The 20,283-nt window shown below is 38.8% G+C and overlaps 1 protein-coding gene across 1 annotated transcript; it reads right to left on the minus strand.

Annotated features, from left to right (window-relative positions):
• Window positions 1-7,927: 7,927 nt before the first annotated feature.
• Window positions 7,928-19,288, minus strand: ATP6V1G3 (ATPase H+ transporting V1 subunit G3). The gene is made up of 3 exons (XM_061378856.1): window positions 18,998-19,288; window positions 11,018-11,118; window positions 7,928-8,370 (listed from the first exon to the last, which is right to left on the minus strand). The coding sequence occupies exons 1-3, from the start codon at window positions 19,077-19,079 to the stop codon at window positions 8,197-8,199; spliced, it is 357 nt and encodes a 118-aa protein (XP_061234840.1). The 5' UTR covers window positions 19,080-19,288; the 3' UTR covers window positions 7,928-8,196.
• Between the last annotated feature and the right edge of the window lie 995 nt (window positions 19,289-20,283).

Here is a 20,283-nt window from a genome sequence, read left to right on the forward strand (position 1 = left end):
TAGTGCAGCTCTTGTTAATGCTTTGAATTTTAATTAGCTGCTGCCTTGACCAGTGCACGTCTTACCCTTTCCCACCTGATATTAGAGATTGAATATCAAGTTTAAAAGCTGCACAAGATTTTGAGGAATGCTGGAGTCCATGTTTGAATGTAGGAGACACGTTTGCTCACCATTTCAAGGACAGGAAAGATATTTTCATTCTAGAGCTCATCAGGGACTTCATTTTACTATTCACAAAGCAAATAATAATGTATTGGTACATATGACTGCATTCAGTGTTTGCTGACAAGTCCACATGCTTCTTGTGTAGAACATATTTTTTGTTCTGAATATGACATCCTAACCTCCAAAGAGTACAAATATTGGTCTTACTGCTTGAACGAATCACATCTTAAGCAAGTGAGTCACATTTTTAAAGCACCATGCTGTACTGTGGAATTACTGAATTTCTGTACAGATCAAGGCTGTGACAAGTTTTCATGTTGCACTGAACATGGCCATATCCATTTGTTCTGTTCAAGCAGTGCTCCAAAGGGTGTCACAATGAACTTCACAGTAAGATCTCTTTCTTACAGTTCTTCTCATTGAAAATAATACAGCATCACAATTTAAAGCTTGGGCTGATGGATAAATTTTTGATGGAAAATTTTCTCAGAAAATGCCAGTATTACTGAAACACCCTCCTGCTTTGAAATCCTCTTTAATTCTCTGGTGCACTCTGCAGCCTGTTTCATTGCTATTTTGCGAGTGAAAGTGATGGCACACAGACCTAGCACAAACTGTGACCATGCACATCATCTTTAGTCTTGTACCTTGTTAGTTTAGCAACTCCCTCCATCACAAGGTGTTTTTCTTACTGAATCTGGTTTCAGATGGGAGTGGTAGTATCAGCAGAGCGCCAGAAGTGCTGGGACATTAGGGAACAGCATAGTGCCGTATGTGCCAGACATATACACCGAAACATAGCTCAGAGACTTTCACAAAACTGAGTCGAGCTGCTCTGTTGGTAGCATCTGTCTTACAGTGATTCCCAGCAGCGGACAATCAAATCTAAGATTCTCACAACAGTTCTACCTAACCAAAAGTTTGGAAAGGAATGTTGCCAGAAAACCTGGAATTGCTTTGGAAGCATGCTCCTAGGTCAGATTTAGCCCCCTTTTTGGTCAATTCTGACTATTTTTGGTATTGATTAATTAGAAATTGATGAACCATTCAGGCATGAATTTGACAGAAACAGGTAGGGAAGTAGTTTTAGTTTATTTTTTCCAGGGTAAATAAATAATTATGGTCAAACCCCAAAACTGAATGAATAATGCAAATAAACTTTTTTTTTAATGTCAAGGATATATATGAGACATGTTTGTGCTCCTGTACGTATAAAGCTGTGAATAAAAGTTGTGTAAGTTAGTAGGAATTGGGGTACTTATGGAAGTGTGTGGAGATTCTGCAGACTCTTTATCTTGGATTATTATTGTCTCAACATCAATATTTGAATGACTCCAAAGGGTATTTAAGAAATTAGATGGAAGAGAAATGGTTTTAAGAAAGAGAAAGATACTGAAGTTACTTACTCCAGAGCTGAATGGAAAAACCATTAGGGAAAATACGCTGAACAGGTTTGGCAGCCTGTGCCACAAGACGTGTTTGTTTCCCTTAGTTCATGCAGACAGAGAAGTTAAGTGATAATAGGAAACAGTGCTGGCTTTTCTCCTAGCAACTGATATTATTAGCTATGTTAAAAAGTCTTAAGCTAAGACACAATTTTACATTTATTAAATGTTCTTCACTACTGCTAACAGCAGAGAAAGCATGAGTAAGAGGTAAAACGCATCCTCCTGATACATGGGGAGCCAGGTTTATAAAGTAAGCTGCAAACTAGGTCCTGAGGTTATTAGAGAGCCATGGTACGTGTTCCCTGGGATGGCAGAATAGTTATATCGGGGTGAGGCAGAGGGCAGCTGCAGGGTGTAGGGAAGAGATGTGAATCAGAATTCATGGCAGGAGCAATTCCCAGCAGCAGCAGTGCCCTGGCAGGTTGTCCTTGCTGGTAGGTCTCACTTCTGGCACTCTGAGCAGCCACCACATTTCACCTTTACTTAATTTAAGCACAGGTATGAATTATCCCACTGCCAGCAATGTGAACGTTCGTGTATTTGCACTGTTTCCCACGAATAAGTCTGAATGGAAAGAGGACTGCCACAAAATGCTAGATTTATTTTCCAGAGTGATGCATGCAAGGTTAAATTGAATTTATGTTATATATCTGGTTTTATCCATCTATTTTCTACAATAAATCAGTGCCACAGCATTGTAAAATAAATATTTACATGAGATCTATAGAGGCGGTTATAAACATTAGGTTATATTGACATTGCTGATTTGTTTTACATTGATATTTGCTATTTGGTTTGTTACAAGTGAATTGAATTATAAATACTGTGTTTCTTAAAGCCAAATTTATTTAATAGGAAATATTGAGGTCATTTTTCTGGCATGATATTTCACAGAAATCTTGTTTTTAACTAAAGTAGCAGTTTTTGAAACACAGCTGTACTCAGAATTTCTGTATTTCCAAAAGTGATATGGAAATTTGGTAGCATATTGGAGTCTGATGTGCCTGCAAATAAATCAGATAGCTGAGACAAGAGGGACTTCCAGGAATCACCCTGGGTCAGGTAATTCAGTTGTGGCATATCGTTCATAAAAGCAACAAGGAATCTCAGGAAGTTAATAAGCTTGCAAGTCATCAGATTTTCCGCATGCAGTCATGTCTTGTAAGTGCAGTAGAGTGTATTAATAGTACTCCGATGTAACATTTTCCAAGTGTTTTGTAGTAATACTGGTTGGGTCATGTACTTCTAACAAGCGTTAACATTCCTCAGGGAGGGCTCAGGGTTTGAAGTGCCTTATACTACCATAAAATGCGGAATAATCAAATCTGTGAAGGACAGGCCACTGTGAACCTGGCAGGAATATATGACACTTGTGTATTGTGTAACAAGCATTTCCTCTATTTCTGCAATGAACTGGAGGAAATTATTTCCAAGTATATGCATGTATATGTGAAGCAGAACCTAACTTTGTAACATTCAAGTTTCCTACTTAATCAACACATGACTGTGGTGGGTTTTTGGAATGGAAAAGAACTGGAATTGCTGCTGTCACCCCAAAGTCTTTACTTGCTGTCCTTCCCCCCTTTATGTTTTTTTTCCCCAGGGACAGTCAGGGAAATGTTCTTTGCCCCACGGTATAAAGGTGATGATGAGATGCCACACAGTACCGTTCCCTCGGATCAGTCTTTTGGTGAGGACATCTTAGAGTAGGAACCTGACAAGTGACTGGGACTGGAGAACAATTTTGTCTGGATAAAATGTGATTAGTCTGCATGCTTACTTGAGAGAAGAACAAATCCGTAGTTGAAAAGGTGCATAGTTGAAAGATGCGACACTCTCATACAGTTTAGTCAAGAGAAATTCCAGTTGAAGGTAGTGTTTTTCCATTTTGTGGGCCACAGGGGCAAGGTTCATCCTTTTTTTTTTTTTAAGAACTGTTACTATTTCACAGTAGCTATGTCTTTAACTGGTGACAATATCCCCTGCCTGTCAATATAGCTAGTGGCCAATGCCACAGCAAATGTTGGGAGGTATTGCTTAATGGCCTAAAAACATGTTTATATTTCCTCTTCAGATTCAGTCTGAAGTCTCACTCTGCCTAGATATGTACCCAGAATTCAACACAGCCCCTTGCTGCAGGGGTGCTCAATAAATCCTTACACATAGGTATCTTTCTTGCTTTGTCTGTGGTTAAGGATGCTTCTGGGCAAGGAGGCTTGTGGAGGCACACGTCTGCAGGTTCACATCTCCAATGGTTTTATGTCATGACAGCCTGTTGTCACCTGTCCAGTTGTAGTTCTGAGATCTGCAACAGCAGGTCATCTTGTCCCATCTTACAGGGAAACACCACTCACAGTCCTTGAACTACAAAATCTTTAAAGTCAGGGCCTGAAATAGTTTGCTCTGTAAAGAGCTTCCCCCAGACTTGTGTCCTACATATATGATCATTTACAAAACAACTTAGGTTTTGCAGACTGTATAAACTTCCAAGTATATTTTAATATGGAATAATTAAATGAGGCAGCTATATATAAGGAATGAAATCTGATTTCAGTTAATGTCATAATTCATGTATTCAGTTAATATCATAATCATAGCCAGATTAATATCTGGTTCTGACTTCCCAAATCTCGGTTTCCATGGTCTTCAGAAATTAATGAGAAAGTCAGTAGAAAGCCTCTACATAGAACATAGTATTAATTTTTCATGTCTGTTTCATTTTACTTTATTTAGACTTGAAAGATATTCTATCTTACTGGCATGAGTTCAGAGATCTTCCCTCATCACCCATGAATGGGAATCACATCACTGTGTCCTCATATATTATAACTCAAAGTAGAACACTGAGGGAAAACAGCCAGAGAAATTCAGCCCAGTTCATGTCATGAGTTGTATAAAACAGTTCTTGTACTTTCCAGTGGTATGATCTTTTCCACTACTTGTTCTTTGAGGCACTTCAGTCAGTGGATTTGGAATTTATTGTATAATACAGCTCTTCTTTTTCAGACAGCAAAAGCTTTGTTAACCCACTTTTGTAAGACAGTGTTGAACGTGGTCAATCTAGGAAACCTCCCCAAGTTCATTTCATCCCCATCCCCGTTCATTTTATTGATTACTGATTTATTGATAGGTAGACTATAACGGAAAGTGCTAATCACCATTGCTGTATAGAGTTATCACTGAGCAGGGAGGGTAATAGTTAATCCTCACAAAGTTTGGCTTCCAATGAAGTGAGGAAAATCCCTTTGTCTGAAGTGGTACTGTGGTCAGGCAACCACCCTTTCTATTGGAAAGTGTGTCTGGAAACCTTCATTGGAGCTCTTCAGGTGTTTGCTAGGACCCTGATTTCAGAGGTATTTATGGGGAAAAAAAAAGATTTACACAGACATGAACTCTATTTATGTATGGCTTTCTATCTGTTTCTGTTGTGATATGCAAGATGTTGCCATTTTATTTGGCAGCTGCATTGGTACACGTTAATCAACAGTGTCAGGACACTGTGAGGGCTGGGGGCTCCCTGGCTTCCAGGTATCCTCCCCAGGAGGTGGCAGGGTGGTTGTAATAACCTGTGGTAGGTGACTGCTAATACAGAGTAACTGTTTTTACGCTTTTCTTATGCATTTAAAAGCATTTTGAAATTAATCCTCCTTGCTTCTACTATTTCTTTTTCTTCTGTATGGAAAAATGATTTGCCTTTATCCTGAATGTGTGAATGTCATACTAGATATTTTGTGCACTTATAAATTCAGCAGGCATTTTCTTGGCACCTCAATGTTCCATTGATGCAGCTGGTACTTTACACTCTTCATTTAAAAAAACCCAGTATCTTGCCAAATCACATGAAATCTAATTGGACCTTTACCTCTGTACAGCTAAAAGTGATGGTGTAACCACCCTTTCCTTGTCAGTAAGTAGGAATGCAAATGCACAGTGCTCAAAGCTCTCAGATTTATATCTCTCAAGATCAAAGAGCTAATCATAATGAATGAATTCTCTTTTCATGAGTGGTAGCTTTTCATACTGGCCACAGCTCAAGACAATATTCATATTCAGAAAGTTTGAGTACTTAAGACCCAATTTATATCTCAAGTATGCAGGTGATAGCAAGGGTACAGACTGGTCATTGCTGTGACTGCAGTGCATGTCATGAGAGATGGCAGACCTGATCTGTCCCCTCCAGACAATGTCCATTCATGTTTCCAGTGGCTTCTGCTGTCCCCCACCACATGCTTGGGTTTTTGTCAAGGAGGGCTTATTCGTGGGATGATGTGTTTTAAAGATCTAAATAAGATGTGTTTGTGGCTGTTAGGGCTAGAAGGGTAGAGAGTAGCATTGAAAGGAGGGCAGAAGCTTTGCAAGAAAAGCAGTTAGTGACAGAAGGTAGATTTTGGCAAGAATGAGGGAAAGGAGGAATGTCATAAAAAGGAGTGGGGCAATGCAAGAAGACAAAGCTTTATTTCATGTAATCTGTATCGGTGACTTCCTGGAAAGCTGCTTCTCTAGTTTGCTGCCAACTGTGCTGTGTCAATTCTGCTCTTGCTGTTTAGGGGTATTGTTTTGCCATACAGCTAGCAATGAGAACTTCATTGCTTTAGTTCTGCAGCAGACCTGCAACATTTCTGTATGTTTAGAAATGACAGCTGGTGGAAGGGGTCTGAGGTAGCCCAGAAGGGAAAGTGGAGCAGTCCTGAACACTGCAGTGAGTCCTTGTGAGAGATTAGCTTCCACCTTGGTGACTGCTTAAGCTCACAGAAAATATATGCTTCACACTTGAGGGACTGCTCTGGGACTGTAGCCATGACCCAAGCTGGAGACATGTGCGCCTAAGCAGTGAGGCAATCCTGACTCCCTGTGCCATGCAGGAAGGTATCTGCATTGGCTCATGCGCATAGGCTGGGATTGGAGTTCCTTCATCCCCTCAGTAGATAAAACCTATCATAACTTGATTCAAAGCACTCCTTAAATAAATGAGCCTTCAGCTGATTTGACTGATTTTAAATCCTTCAACAGGATTTCTAGTCTCTTTCCTATTCCTCAGCATCTTTGCATCCCCAGAGAATATAATCAAGCACAAGAGACTGTAACAATCATAGCTGGGAGATTATGTTGCATCCAGGCACAGCCTTGGGAAGTCATGTTTGCTGACATTAAGTTGACTACAGCTTTATGGTCATTTTACGCATGACAGCATGTCAGCTGTGTAAACCTCACTGGAACAGGAGATTGCCTATGACTAGCTGCTGTGAAATTGAAATGATTTGTCTGTGTCTATGTGGACTGAAAATCATGGCTATTGTTTGCTGGTCATTGCAGTTTCTCAAGCTTCTTTTCTAATTCGCTGTTATTTCGTACTGGAGACAAGGCATTAAGGGGGTTCATGATGCAGGTGCCAGACCCCCACTTCAGCAGTGCCTCCCATCATCCTCCCATCAGATTTAATGGTCTTCACCTTGAAAGCACCAGATCGTATTGTATTTTCCAAACTGCAGCAGAATTCATTGCAAGGGAAATCTGTGCCATTGGATAGTGCTCAAGTTCATTTAGAGTAACAGAAGTGAGCCCTAAGTGACGTGGTTTCTGTGGACAACTTGTGGGTTAAGGTACAATCTAATGTAACTGCTGTAGACTTTGAGCCCATGGATTCCTGTGCTTTTGGTGTAACTTTATAGATAATGATGGATCTGCCAGTCTGCATCTTGAACCAAAGCAATTTTGTAAATAATGATTACTCCTGTTCTCAGTTTTTAGACTTAACAAAGCTATGTAAAGTTTATGGTGCGGTTATACAAAAGGATAACACTTCGAGTACGGCTTTTGAAAGTAATTCTGTAAAAGTCAGCTATATTTTGCTCTGAATTAGCATACAAAAATTGAAAATGTTTTGACCCATTCCTTTTGACCAAAAGCTGCAGACTTCCTATATGTTCTGTAAGCAGAACGCTCTGTGTCTTACAAGGGAAGCAGAAATCCTTTAAGTTTTTGTGATATTCTTGAAGTACAATGAAGATTGGGATAAGCAGACTTTATGTAAGATCACATAGAATCACATATCAACCATAGACTGGTTTGGTTTGGAAGGGACCTTAAAGATCATCTTGTTCCAACCTCCCTTCTGTGGGCAGGGACACCTTCCACTAGACCAGGTTGCTCAAAGCCCCATCCAACCTGGCCTTGAACACTGCCAGGTATGGGACAGCCACAGTTTCTCTGGGCAGCCTGCTCCAGTGTCCTACCACTATTGCAGTGAAGAAGTATACACCACTACAGAACATTTTACAAAAGAAAAGGAATAAAGACTCCTACTGAAAAGCTGCTGATGTCAAACAATCATTTATTCTACTGTTGTTGACTTGCCCTTGTCTAAATGACAGCTGCTTAGCTACCAACAGGAAACAATATTCCAACAAATGCTGATGAAACCCTGTGTAATTATTGTCACATTAAAAGCATATATGGAACTGTGTGCTTTTGGCTTTAGGATTCTTTTTATTTCGCATATACAGGAACAATAAATGAGAAAATATTTATGCTTGTCAAGAAAGGAGGCTACTTTTACAAATATCCTTAAGTACATCAATGGGTCTTAAACTGCATGTCTGAAGTTTGGGTGAAGTTCAGGGTTGATGTCACATATTGTGTTCAAAAGCTTTTTCATCATGCTCTCCATGTTCTTGTGGTAGCTGCTGGTGAGGTTTCGGATGTTTTCTGTTGTTTGCTCTTCTATTTTAGCAGAGAGGTTGCCTTGGGAGCCCATGACCTGAAAAGCAGAAGTCCTCTGAGCAAAATAAAGGCTTATGTATGACTATGTTTATTGTACTTTTCTTCATTATCTAGTCTAAATATAATCCGAACATGTCACAGTGCTTCCTAGCAGTAAGGGTATGATCTAGGTTGAACTGTGTATATAAAAGCAGGATTAAAGGGAACTCTTTCATATGCTCATTAGCAATGGGAATCTCCTCATATAATGAAAGTTTCCCAGTTCACTGTGGGAACAACGTTGTGCATGTTTGTCTTTTATATCGCTCATTTTAATTTGTTTTCTATTTTAATGACTAGTCAACTAAGTTCTATCACCCATGTGCTTCATTTGGCCTCACTGAGAATGAATGTGAGTGTGGCTAAGGAGCAAAACATTACAGAGTACTTGAAATGTCTTCAGCAGTTAGTGATGTACAACCCTCAACAGGCCGCAGACAAGGTCTGTTAACGTTACATTTTCTTATCTGGCAAAATACCAGACAGCTTCTGGCACAGTTAATATCAGGACATTCGCTTAGAATTTAATTAACTCTAGACTTGCTGAACATTTTAGCAAGGTTATGTTATTAACAGATGCATGAGTTCCAAATCTGTGACTTTGCGTCTTCCTCCCCCACTGCCCCAACATCCCTAGAATTCCTCCCTTATGGAAAAGTTCTACAGATACCAGCACAGAAAAGGTTTCCAGTTAAAAAAAATCCTACTGGGAAGGGCAGAAGACATTCTGCATGTTGACAGAGTAAGAAAGGAATAAATAATGTAGTCTTTATATTCCTGCTGTGGATCTCTGGAGCTGATTAGAAGCTGAAGCTAACCTGTGATATTAGTGGAATATGTAGGGCATGAGGGAGGAGTGATGAGCTTTATTTTCCATGTGATTTCAGCCCAACTTAGTCCTTAAAAGAAGGAAATGCAGCTGAGTTAAGATCTTTTGCAACTTAATACGTGACAATGTAGTAAAAAGCTTTCTTGTAATCCAGATGTAAAGCGCTTTCCGATTTGGAAGTAATATAGGATGTAAATGTAATTGTAAATATTGGGAAAGGATTATAGCTTGCTATAGTAACTGTTTTTAGCTGGCGTTTCATTTTAGTTTTTAGACAAATTGCAAAGGTCTCATGTGGGGAAGATTGTACAGCTTAGGTAAGATTTATGAAGCTGATGTTTTCCACTGGGGAAAATAACTTTCTAGAGATCCAGGACAGTTGCGTGTTATCCAGCTACTAAATACTTTTGAAAAACCTCAAGAAAAGTAGTATAATAATAGTATAACTTTAAGAAGAGCTTCTGCAGACTCGGAACCTGCTTTCTCAGTTCATACTAATACTGTATCAAGATAGTCAATTCTGCTGTGTATTTTTTAAACTGTTTTCTGCTTCTGAATTTGAAGACTTTGCTTGTCAGAATGCAGATAATGTTCTGCCAGCCTTGAGGGTTTGTCCCTTGTTTTGTCCTTACTGGTTTTATGCTTGTGCCATTCCAGAGTCTCTGAAATGTTAGCTTGACTTACTGACTTGGAAGCCACATAATTCAGAACTAGCCTGCATACCTCCTGAGTTCACAGATCTCGGACCCTGGGTACAAACACCATGAGCACTAGCAAAATTGGTTTGAGATTTGGGCTTGAATTTAGTATGTTTTGAAAAAAGATCTTGTGTAAAAAAGAAAAAAGGTCTTGTCACTCTAACTTCAAATTAGTAATTTTCTGTTGCTGCTGTTATTCATTCTTGACTGAAGTGGAACATCCCATAGTATGAGAAAATTTACCCCAGTTTTGATACAGCAAAAGAGTAAGTAGAAGAGGAAGAATAACATTAAATGGGACTGTGACAGAGAATTAAAAATACTTGTGTCCAAATACCTGAGCCAGTTAACTGAACTGGGCATCAGACTTCCCTCTGCACTGGCTTAGCTGGAACTCCTGCCTGCCTTCCAGGCACAGGTTAATTATGATGGCATTTGTCTGAGTGGATAAATGTTTGACATAATGGGGTCAGGGAATGTGAAGGAGGACTGCAATGATCCTGTACAACATACTGTCATTTGAGGAACAGTATGTGCTTTGTCCTGCTTGTGTTAAATGTTCATTCACAGACCGTGGCCTTTCCCTGCAGCTTTAATATTGTTTGTGATGAAAAAATTGAGTTCCCACCAAAGTAATATCTTTACTATGAAAATATAGTGAAAACCCCCAAAGTTTTGAAGATTTCAGTTCACCAAAGACACAGTCAAAAAAGTCAGCTAAAGTAGAACACAATCAGAAAGAAAGATTTTTATATCATTGCTTGTACTGCAACATCCACCTTACTGAAAACTCCAGTTTCAAGACAGGAATGAGGTCTGTCTGGTGTTAAAGAAAGAGGACCCAAAAGCATTTTTCTCTGAGAGGTATGTCTTCAAAGGACAAGCATGAGCCAAATACAGAATCTGGACAATTTCAATCATGAAAGTCCACAATACCTTCTCAAATGCATTCAAAGCCTGTGAAGAAGTCACAATGAAGCATATACACACTGTAGGTGTTACCTCTGTTTAATCAGTATGATCATGTTGGTTTGTGAAAGTCCCTATGTAACACTGAAGCAATTTGTTTTACCATTGAACAAACTGACACTACAAAACAATATATGCAGGTTTCTTACAGTTGTTTGCTTGTTCCTAAATTCCTTCTCCCTCTGTAGCCTGTAGTGGTCTATCTCAGCTATGGCTTCTTCTTTGGCCTGCTTCAGCCTTTTTCCCTTTCCTAATGGGGAAAAAAACAGAGATTTACTTCACACACAATTGTCACTGTATACCAAAAGATGAATATCTCTAAATCAGAGGTATTTTACCCGGCATAGTAAAACAGACAAAGCTTTGAGCAAAGCAAACAGCAGCTTTATTTGCACAAGAATAGTCAGAAGAGCCAAAGTGATTTAGGTAGGTGCTTTTTGATTGAAAGCCAGTCACAAAAGTACCCATCTTTTGAGACCAACTCCCTGTGTGAAAGCACACATCAAATGAAAAGCTTGTTAGTTTGCTAACAACAGAAGTCTTTTTGCAATTACACATTATCTTGTAACACAAATGCATTTTTTTTAATCACAGCTTGGTGTTTAAATAAATATCTATCTTTCCTTCATCAGCAATAGTAGCAGCCAGATAACAGATTTTAGTTGTCACTGATAGGAAAAGACTTTATTCTGTCAGATTTGCTCTATTGATGGGTTGCCAGCATCCCTTCATCCCACACCAACTGGATTCTGCTAGAGCTGGCAGATTTCCAAAGTACTGCAAGATATGTCTTAACCACTACCAAACTGAGTGGCAACCTTCAGGCTTTGTCCTCTTCTCCCTCACCCTTTTCCCTTAATGACCATAAGCATAAGGTTGTTCCTGGGTGTAGCAAGAATGTTATGTAAAACAAAGGAGTAAAAGGTTTGATGGGGATGTGATGCTTAAATTTTTACATGAGGCAGGTGTTGAACATGTCATAACCACCCCATGGCCCCATGGTGATTCATTGTTGTCTGCTTGTTTTGTATAAACTTGGTAAAGTTTCATGGATCACCACAGGAATCTGCTTTCATTTGGAAAGTCACTTTCTAACTGATGTAGCTATAAACCTCTTGCATTGAGAGTTGGTATGTTTGAGACATCTGGGCTGATGCTGATTTTTATGGTATCTTTCTGCTGAACAGATAGAATTTTAGGAGTGGGAGGGGATAAGCTTGCTTCCTTCTCTTAAAAACCATCTTCAATGGCTGAAAAAGCTATTTCTTAGTTGCTTAAATTAGGATATCACAAGAATAAGAGATTGGAGGCTGAGCAACTGAAAAAAGACATCTTGGTCTCATGCCTGAAACATCCATTTCTTTATTTACTAAACATCACTGAGCAATATGAATACTCTTGTGAGTTTTTGTTGGTTTTTTTTTTTTTTTGTTTGGTTGATTCGTTCTTTTAATCATCCAATTCAAGCAAGGAAGCTGAAAACAGTACATTTTCTGAAACTCTAAGGAACATTATACAGCTAGGCTAGAATGACAAGCATTAGTATTTCTGGTTTATTTTCTCCAGGCTGCTGCCTTGGATTGGTTACACATGTGTTCGGCTTCTGAAGCCTTATCAGGTGTGGCATATAGTAGTCTAGTTTCACCAAGCGTGGCACAATGAGGAAGCTGAATCTTGGGAGGAAGACTTGTTTATGAGACATCTGAGATTCAACAAAAGCCTGGGAAAAATGCCTGATCCAGCAGTAAATTATTTGCCCAGTTGATGGCTCCTTCTCAAGTCATTATCTGCAGATGGATGATTAGAAGCAGAGAGATGCCTGAAATGTGAATTGCCTTTTAAAGTGTTGTTTCCTGCACTGATGTTGTGAGTGTTCTTATTGTGGGAACTGGGGTGCATGATCGTATAAAGGCTTTTTACAGGAAGGAGCAACCTGGTGAGGAACTAGATATCTTTACTGACTCTCAGTTCATCAGAGCAGTTGCTCTCTTGTGTACTTAACTATATTGTGCAGAGTCTTTCTACCACCGAGGCACTGTGCTTACGTGTTAAGGGGCAGAGAGGCAGTTTAAAACCTAATATATACTTTCTTAGGGCTTGTATATATGTGATAAAGGCTGATTCCCTCAGCTTCTGCCACTAGCCATATGAAGTCTTGGGATGAGTATGTGTGAACTGACAGATTTGTGTAAGAGCCTGACATCAATCTGAACATCAAAATTTGGATCCAGGTTTAGGTCTTAATTTTGGAGTTTCCTTTATTCTAATTTGGAGCTGATCAGACATTTATAGAGCTTTTCTCCAGGAGCAGAGCTGGGGGGTGTTTCTCAAGCTGTAAGTCAGGAGGAGTGACTATGATGAAGCTCTGCCAATTTCACCAGCTGAGGAACTGGATCTCTATAGCAAATTAAATTATTTCAAAATCAGTGGGATTTTAATTTCAAATTCCATCTGGGGGGCCATCTGTAGTAAATATGTCGCATATTTGGCCACCAGATAGATAAATAAATCCATTTAAAATGCACAAAATGGGAAGACAGTAACTGTAAAACAACAGTTCATTTGCCTCTGACAATGCAGCTAGTGAACCAAAAAGTATATGTGTACATACGTGTCAGCTCTTGACAGTGCACTGGAGTAAGCACAATGCATAGGGTGTCACTGTAGGGTGGCAGCCATTGCATTTTTCCATGATGCCTTTAGGATTGGCACAGCAGGAACCTGCTGCTTCTTATTTAATTAAGTGGAAAAGCTGTGAGTAAATTACTGCTAGTCCAACAATGTTGTGGACAGAATCAGCAACTGCCAACATATGCGATAGTGCATATGCTGCACCTGATTAAGTTAAGCAGAAACTAGAGCTTAACCTGCTGTTTCACTAGAATTAATTAATCATTCTGTTATTAACCACTTGTCTGCTACCTTAGTTGTGCAATATGGGATTGCCTTTTCAAAGTCTCACCGATTTTCTGGATGGGATTCTCTGCAGAGCACAGATGACCTGAAATCAAGCCTTAGACACTGAAGGATGGCAGAGCATTGAAATTCAGCAACGATCATGCAAAAAAGGGGAAAGAAATACAGGAGGATGGGCAAACCAACCTGCCCCTATGATATTTCCTCTAGGATTGTAAAGGTGACAGAGAGCTCTAAGTTTGAAGAGACTTTTCTCCCACAGGGCGAGGTGTGGGGGCCAGGTTTGCTGCTGCCCCTTCATCCCTCCTTCCCATCCTTGAAGATGGAGAGCAGCAAAGCAGCTATGCTCTGGATTCCTTGTCCACTGCCATCCATGATTACTGTAGCTGACAGCCTGTAAGGTTCTAGGAATCATGTTAAATTGGCCAAATCTTAACCAGGTCACCTCTGTATCAGATTTGCTTACCTAACATGAGAGAGCATTACTAGAATGGAGAAAGGCTGTATTATTTTTTCTAGGTGTTTTTGTAATGCTAATGAAATTCTTAGCTCTGGCTAGATCCAAAAGAACTGGAAGGTTTTTAGGTTGTTGGGGTTTTTCTGATTTTGCAAGAAAAACACAGTACAAAGCAAAAGTCTTGCATTCTAATTTGCTCAAACACAGTTATCTTACTTCCCCAAGACCACCATGCTAAAATTTTCTTTCTGATTTCGAACATACCATTTAGGCTCCTAGCTCAAGTCCTGCATAGAGATAATTTCATATAAAGAAGTTGCCAAAAATTAATCCTGGTTTCTTTAAATAGGACTATTTCAGTTGTCTTCAACAGTGTTAATCATCTGCAAAATGGGATTTAGGATGCTTATTTTGAGAAGGCTATTTTACACTTTTAATAAAAAAAAAACAATAGGAGCAGCTGATCAGTATGTATAGTTTTTTCAGCAGATAAAATATGTCCTGGATATTATCCAAGAGAATGCCATGGATCTAATTCTGTTTACAAGATCTTATTTTGATTAACATTTGTTCTTAATCTGAATTTCTGAAATCTTTCATCTGAGTTTTCATTTTATTAGGTACTAGAAATTCAAGCCAAGATAGAAAAATCTATAGGAAAACAAGTTTTGTTAAATCCAGTGTTCATGATACATTAATTTCCCTTGTTTTGCCCAAAAGAATTTTCAGAAATTGATGCCTTGGCTCTGACAATGCAGTTATTTCTAGGTTCCAAAAATGATAGCTAAAGCTGTGTTGTGCATAGAAGACTGAAGGATTTCAGACTGTTTTGGTTTGTTTAATCAATAGTTTCAGCCTTGCATGTGTGCATTTATCAACAACTTATTACTAATTTTTCAGGTATAAGTGATGTCAGCCAATGATACAGTAACAATATTGCAAGACAGGGTAAAGGGTATTGAGCAAGAAGTATGGAAAAGCATGTAAAGAACAGCTTTTTTGGTATTTTTTGCTTTAGTTCATGTCTATAAATATGATTTTATATATTTGCTAATTTTTAGCCGTCCAAAATGGATTTTGCATTACAAAGAGCTGCACATAATGCCAGCAAAAAATAGGTCCATTATCTGTTTATATACAATATAATGTGTGTTCACACTACATTTTGATCTGGTTATGTGAGTATCAACTGTAAACACTGAAGGGTTTGCATAAAGGGAGTTTTTCTAATCGTGCTTCCTTGAAAATGACTTTTTCTGGTTGTGTCCCATGAACAACCTGCCATTCATTCTTCTCACATTACAATGTAAACAGAACAGTTGGACTCATTCCTGCAGGGGTGTTGTGCAATGACTGTTTTCAGTGACAAAGGTGGTCATAGGTGCAGTTTAACAGGGACAGGACTGCACTAGGAACCACTGAATGGTTCAGTGCTTTCACTTGCAGCCTAGATCTGCAGAGTGCCAGCCCCTGAGCAGAAGCTGCTGATCTAAACTGGTACCAGGTGGATTTGGGCTAGCATTTTCTGTGGTGAAGCAGCACATCCTCACCTTGTTTCACTGAACTGTATGTGTGTGCACAGGTTAACCGATTAAACTGGCTATATTGGTTGCTTTTCATGTATTTCCTTTTATCTTAGTTTTTATGCTGAGAGACAAACTTTGTCATCCTTTATTCTAATTTAACTTCAGAATCACTCTGGAGAAGAAACTGAAGTAATTCTGACTTGGCATAACCAGATTGATATTAAAAGAATCCCTTTTAGCCTTGTCCAACATCATTTAAGTTATGCTGGTATATTAAGTATTTAAGGTGGTGTAGTGACATTGCTGTGAACAAAATTAAAATTAGTACAACACGGAGATTTTTAAATATTTTATTTTGTGGCTTCACTGCAAACCTCTTTAATGTTGAATATAATAATGTTATATAGCTATTCTATAACTATATAATGTTATTGTATAGCTTTGTATTGCTGTAATTATTCTGTAATTATGTTGATTGTATAGCTATAATTATTCTGTTAGATTAACTTTAACATTTGTTTTAACACAAAATCCAGGGTGGACTTAAAAAAACCCCAAACAAATCAGAAATATTGAGGCCTGACCTTGCTTGTGTGATCATGAGATCTAAAATTCACAAGAGCTTTGCTGTTCCCACCCTGGTAGAAACTGTTGTCAGTATTTAATGTGAACAAAAGGAAACCATAGAGTCTTTAGGCTGTAGGTGAACATGCCACTTCATTAGTTATTTAAACTTTTTGCCACTGATCAGCTACACCTAGGAATAAAATTTCTTAGAAATGCTTGAGGTTTCTCATGGGATCACACAGAACTGCTGAGGCTGGAAGGAGCCTCTGGGGTCTATTCCAAGCCCTTTCTCGGAACAGGCTTGGCAAGGGCAGCTTGCTCAGGGCCGTATCCAGTGGGTCTGAATGTCTCTGAGGATGAAGGATGTCCACTGCCTCTCTGGGCAGCCTGTTCCTGGGTTTGATCTCCCTCACAGTTATAGAGTTGTTTTCTTACATTTAAATTTTTCCTGTTGCCTCTTGCACTTTCAGTGGATGCCATTAAAAAGAGTCTGGCTCTGTCCTCTTTATGTCCTCTTCCATCTCCCCCTCTACGTCCAGATATTTATGTATGAGAAACTTTCATTTTCCTAAATTTTTATAAAGGCAAAAAACTGTTTGCCCTTAAAAGTAATGGAGAAGAAACTCATACTGATGAAATATTTTTACTCTGAATATTTTTACTGGTAGCAAAATTCTCAATAGCTCTTTTTCTGTAGCTGTTGAATAACTTCTCCCCTTGTATTAGTGTTGAGGTAAGCGTAGTCAGTGGTTTAATTCAAGTTTCATACTCAAAGGGATCTGGAAGATACTTTGTAAGAAGCTTTGTGCTTATCACAAACACACTGTACAGGGCTGAGGTGATGACAGGATAGTGCATTTTTTTGGCAGAGCAAAGACACCACAGTAACTATGTCTGGATTCTGCAAGACAAATTGGGTCACTACTTTTATGTTATAATGATATTTTTCATTCTTGGAACTCCTTAATTTACAAAACCTCTTTTTAACTGATTCTTTTAGAAAAAGCTAAACTGAAACAAAACATTTTAATTTAGAAATGAAAACATCAAAAAAGCCCAAAACCAAAAGTAAAGGGCAATCAACATCAAGCTATTATGGATAAAGTCCTCATTCTGCAGCCTGTGTTCAGACCAAGCTTCCACTCCCTCCAGTGAGGGATGTACCTTTCCAGGTCATATGCTTTCTTGCTTATTGCTTCAGGGAACAGTGCATTTCCTCTGCCCTACAGAAAGACTCATCCCACCTAGAGCACCTCATTTGGCTATGTAAAGGTGGAATCACTTCTTAATTATTCCTTGCTTTCTGGCTGGGAGCAGCAACCTCCAAACACCTTTTTGTGAACCTTCTGTTTTATAAAGGTGGGCAAATTCTCTGCCTCCCTGTTGATTCTGCAAGGCATGGGTAGTGGCTGGATGCTCAGGGAAGTGGTGTTGCCTTTCTACTTATTTTTTGTGTGCTGCTGTACAAATTAACACATCAAACTAATAATTAATGGGCACACAGCTGATTTGTTTGTAACAGGGATATAGAAGCTACACAAATTATTTTTGTTTAGCTTTTATTTCACCCTGGGAAACAAAATATGTTCCTTTGTCACACTCTTGCTCCTCCACACAATATCATCTTTGTGCATTTTGCTTGAGTCCTGCAGGACAACATTGTTTCCTGCTGTTGGTTTTTGAATTAGGATAACTTTACAAAACAGTTCTGGTTCTAATGCAGGTCAGTGACTCATGTGGTTGGTGTCTGCATTCAGGAGAATAAGGTCACTGTATTTTGCTTTAAATCACTGGGAGATGAATACAGAAAATAAAAGGATATGAATAATGGAAAAACTCTGCCAGGGGAATTATTTCTTTGATTTAAAGTCTTCTGGCAGACATCTTAATTTGTCTATTTGTTGTTGTTAATGTTTTGCTTATAAATGCCTAGAATAAAAGTATTTAAGGTATTATTATTGAATATCTAAACATGCTTTGCCCTGGGCATTTAGGCATTCAGTAAATAAGACATTTATTTTAACCTGAACATTTAATCACTTGGTGATTACTTATACCATGTAGAAAGACATATCAGTGACTATACAGCATTGATGGCGCTTGTGATTGTAGCATGACTTTGATACCTGTCATTGTGCTGAAATCTTCTGTTGTTTTCATGTATTTTTATTTCTAAGCCCAGCTAAGATTAGAAAGAAAGTTACTAGGTTTCATAAGTAAAGAGGAATACTGAAAAATTATACAGGATCTATAAAGAGAGAGTTTGGAGTCTGATCCTCAAGGACTGGCAGTCAGAGGCATGTAGATTCCTAGTTTAAATAGCTAAGGAAGGCTGTTATGAAGTTATTGGCATTGAGATAAAGCAAGAATAAATCTAGCTGACAGGATGAATGTAACAAAGAAAACCTTGTTTAATGTAATAAGGCATATATGCATGCACACACAAGCACACGTGCACACAGAATTTTAAGCAAACTGCATGGTCAGGTTTGGTTAAATACCTGGCTGCAGTCAAGGCACAGTACTAATGCAAGTGTGAAGAAAGAATAGGAGCAGCACAGCTGTGATGTATGCAGATGAAATAATGTTGGATTTCTGTAAGCCACTGTAATCCTGAAGAGCTTGAAGTTGAAAACTACAGTAAAACCAGGCCAGCTACTTACTTTTTTTGGCTTCCTCCAGTTTGTCCTTGGCACGCTTTTCTGCCTGCAAAAGCTGCTGGATTCCCTGAGACTGGCTGGTCATGCTGATTACTGAGGCTGATGAGTTGCTGTGGGTCTGGAGCTCGGAGGGAGTTTTATACAGCTGCCAGGCCCTTCCTTGTGCTTTTTGTTCTGTCTGTTATTACAACAACTTTCCAGATTGCACCAAACCAGCCGGCTCTGCCTGGATTGCTGCTGGGTGAAAAGACCTGCTAGTGCAATCAGAAAAAACACAGCAGTGAGGTTGAAAGGAATGTTCTCCCCTCCTCAGGGTCACAGAAAAGCTGAAGTGTCCGATTAACACATTGGAAAGGAAGAAAAGAACACTCAAGTAGCTTGTAGTTCAATTGAGTTTTTTCTTTTTTCTTAGATCTTTTATTCCTGAAGCAGAATATAGTTAATCTTATCAGAGAAACTGAAGTAAAAAAAAGAATGTTTCTTGGAATTTCCTTACAACAAAACTTCTCCGAATGTGAAGAATCAGACTTGGTCAACAAGGTTGAACACAGTGAACTGGTTGTAGGCTTGGTGTTATTTCTTCACATTATTTGCTGTATTTTTTCACTTAAAAAAACAGTCTTCATTGGAATTTAATTCATAAGAGACTAAAGATTAGAAAAAGCATGTGGTGGTTGAGGTGTGCTCTGCGTCGTAATCTGTTTGAGGGAGATGAGTGTTGTGGTGGGAAGTTGTGGTGTTAGCTCTAAGATCCAGACTCTGGGAAGGTATGACTGGTGGTCTCACCTTCAAAGTACTAACACACAACAGTCAAGTGAACTCATGAGCATGGCAGTAGATGCACATTCTGTTTTCTACAGTAGAAAGTATGTCTTGTGATAGACTACAGGGATAAGCAGCATGTTCATACTTTGAATCATTATTGAAAAAACCCAACAGACCCTACTATCACAGGACCTTCACAAATTGCACAGGAGGGGGACATGTCAAGATGCATAATTAAATAGGTTTTTGTTTTAATACTTCATAGCATGAGTAAAGCATATTTCATTACAAGTTCTTCTGGTGCAGCTGTGTCAGGACCAGAGATCACCTTCTGCTGTAAATGTGGTGGTTTTCTGTTTAGTTTTTGTTGTTGTTGTTTTCCTGACTGTAATTATATATATGGATATATATTTCTACATATATGTATATAGATATGATTTCTGCGTACAGAGTATAAAATACATATATATGTATATATAAAAATTATTTGGTGCTTCCTGCTAATGACCCTTGCTGTAGGGCCC

Source organism: Neopsephotus bourkii, unplaced genomic scaffold (assembly GCF_033783945.1).
Source record: "Neopsephotus bourkii isolate Nb327-2 ecotype Australia unplaced genomic scaffold, CSIRO-AGI_Nbou_v1 NB_1768, whole genome shotgun sequence".
Classification (NCBI taxonomy): Eukaryota; Metazoa; Chordata; class Aves; order Psittaciformes; family Psittacidae; genus Neopsephotus; species Neopsephotus bourkii.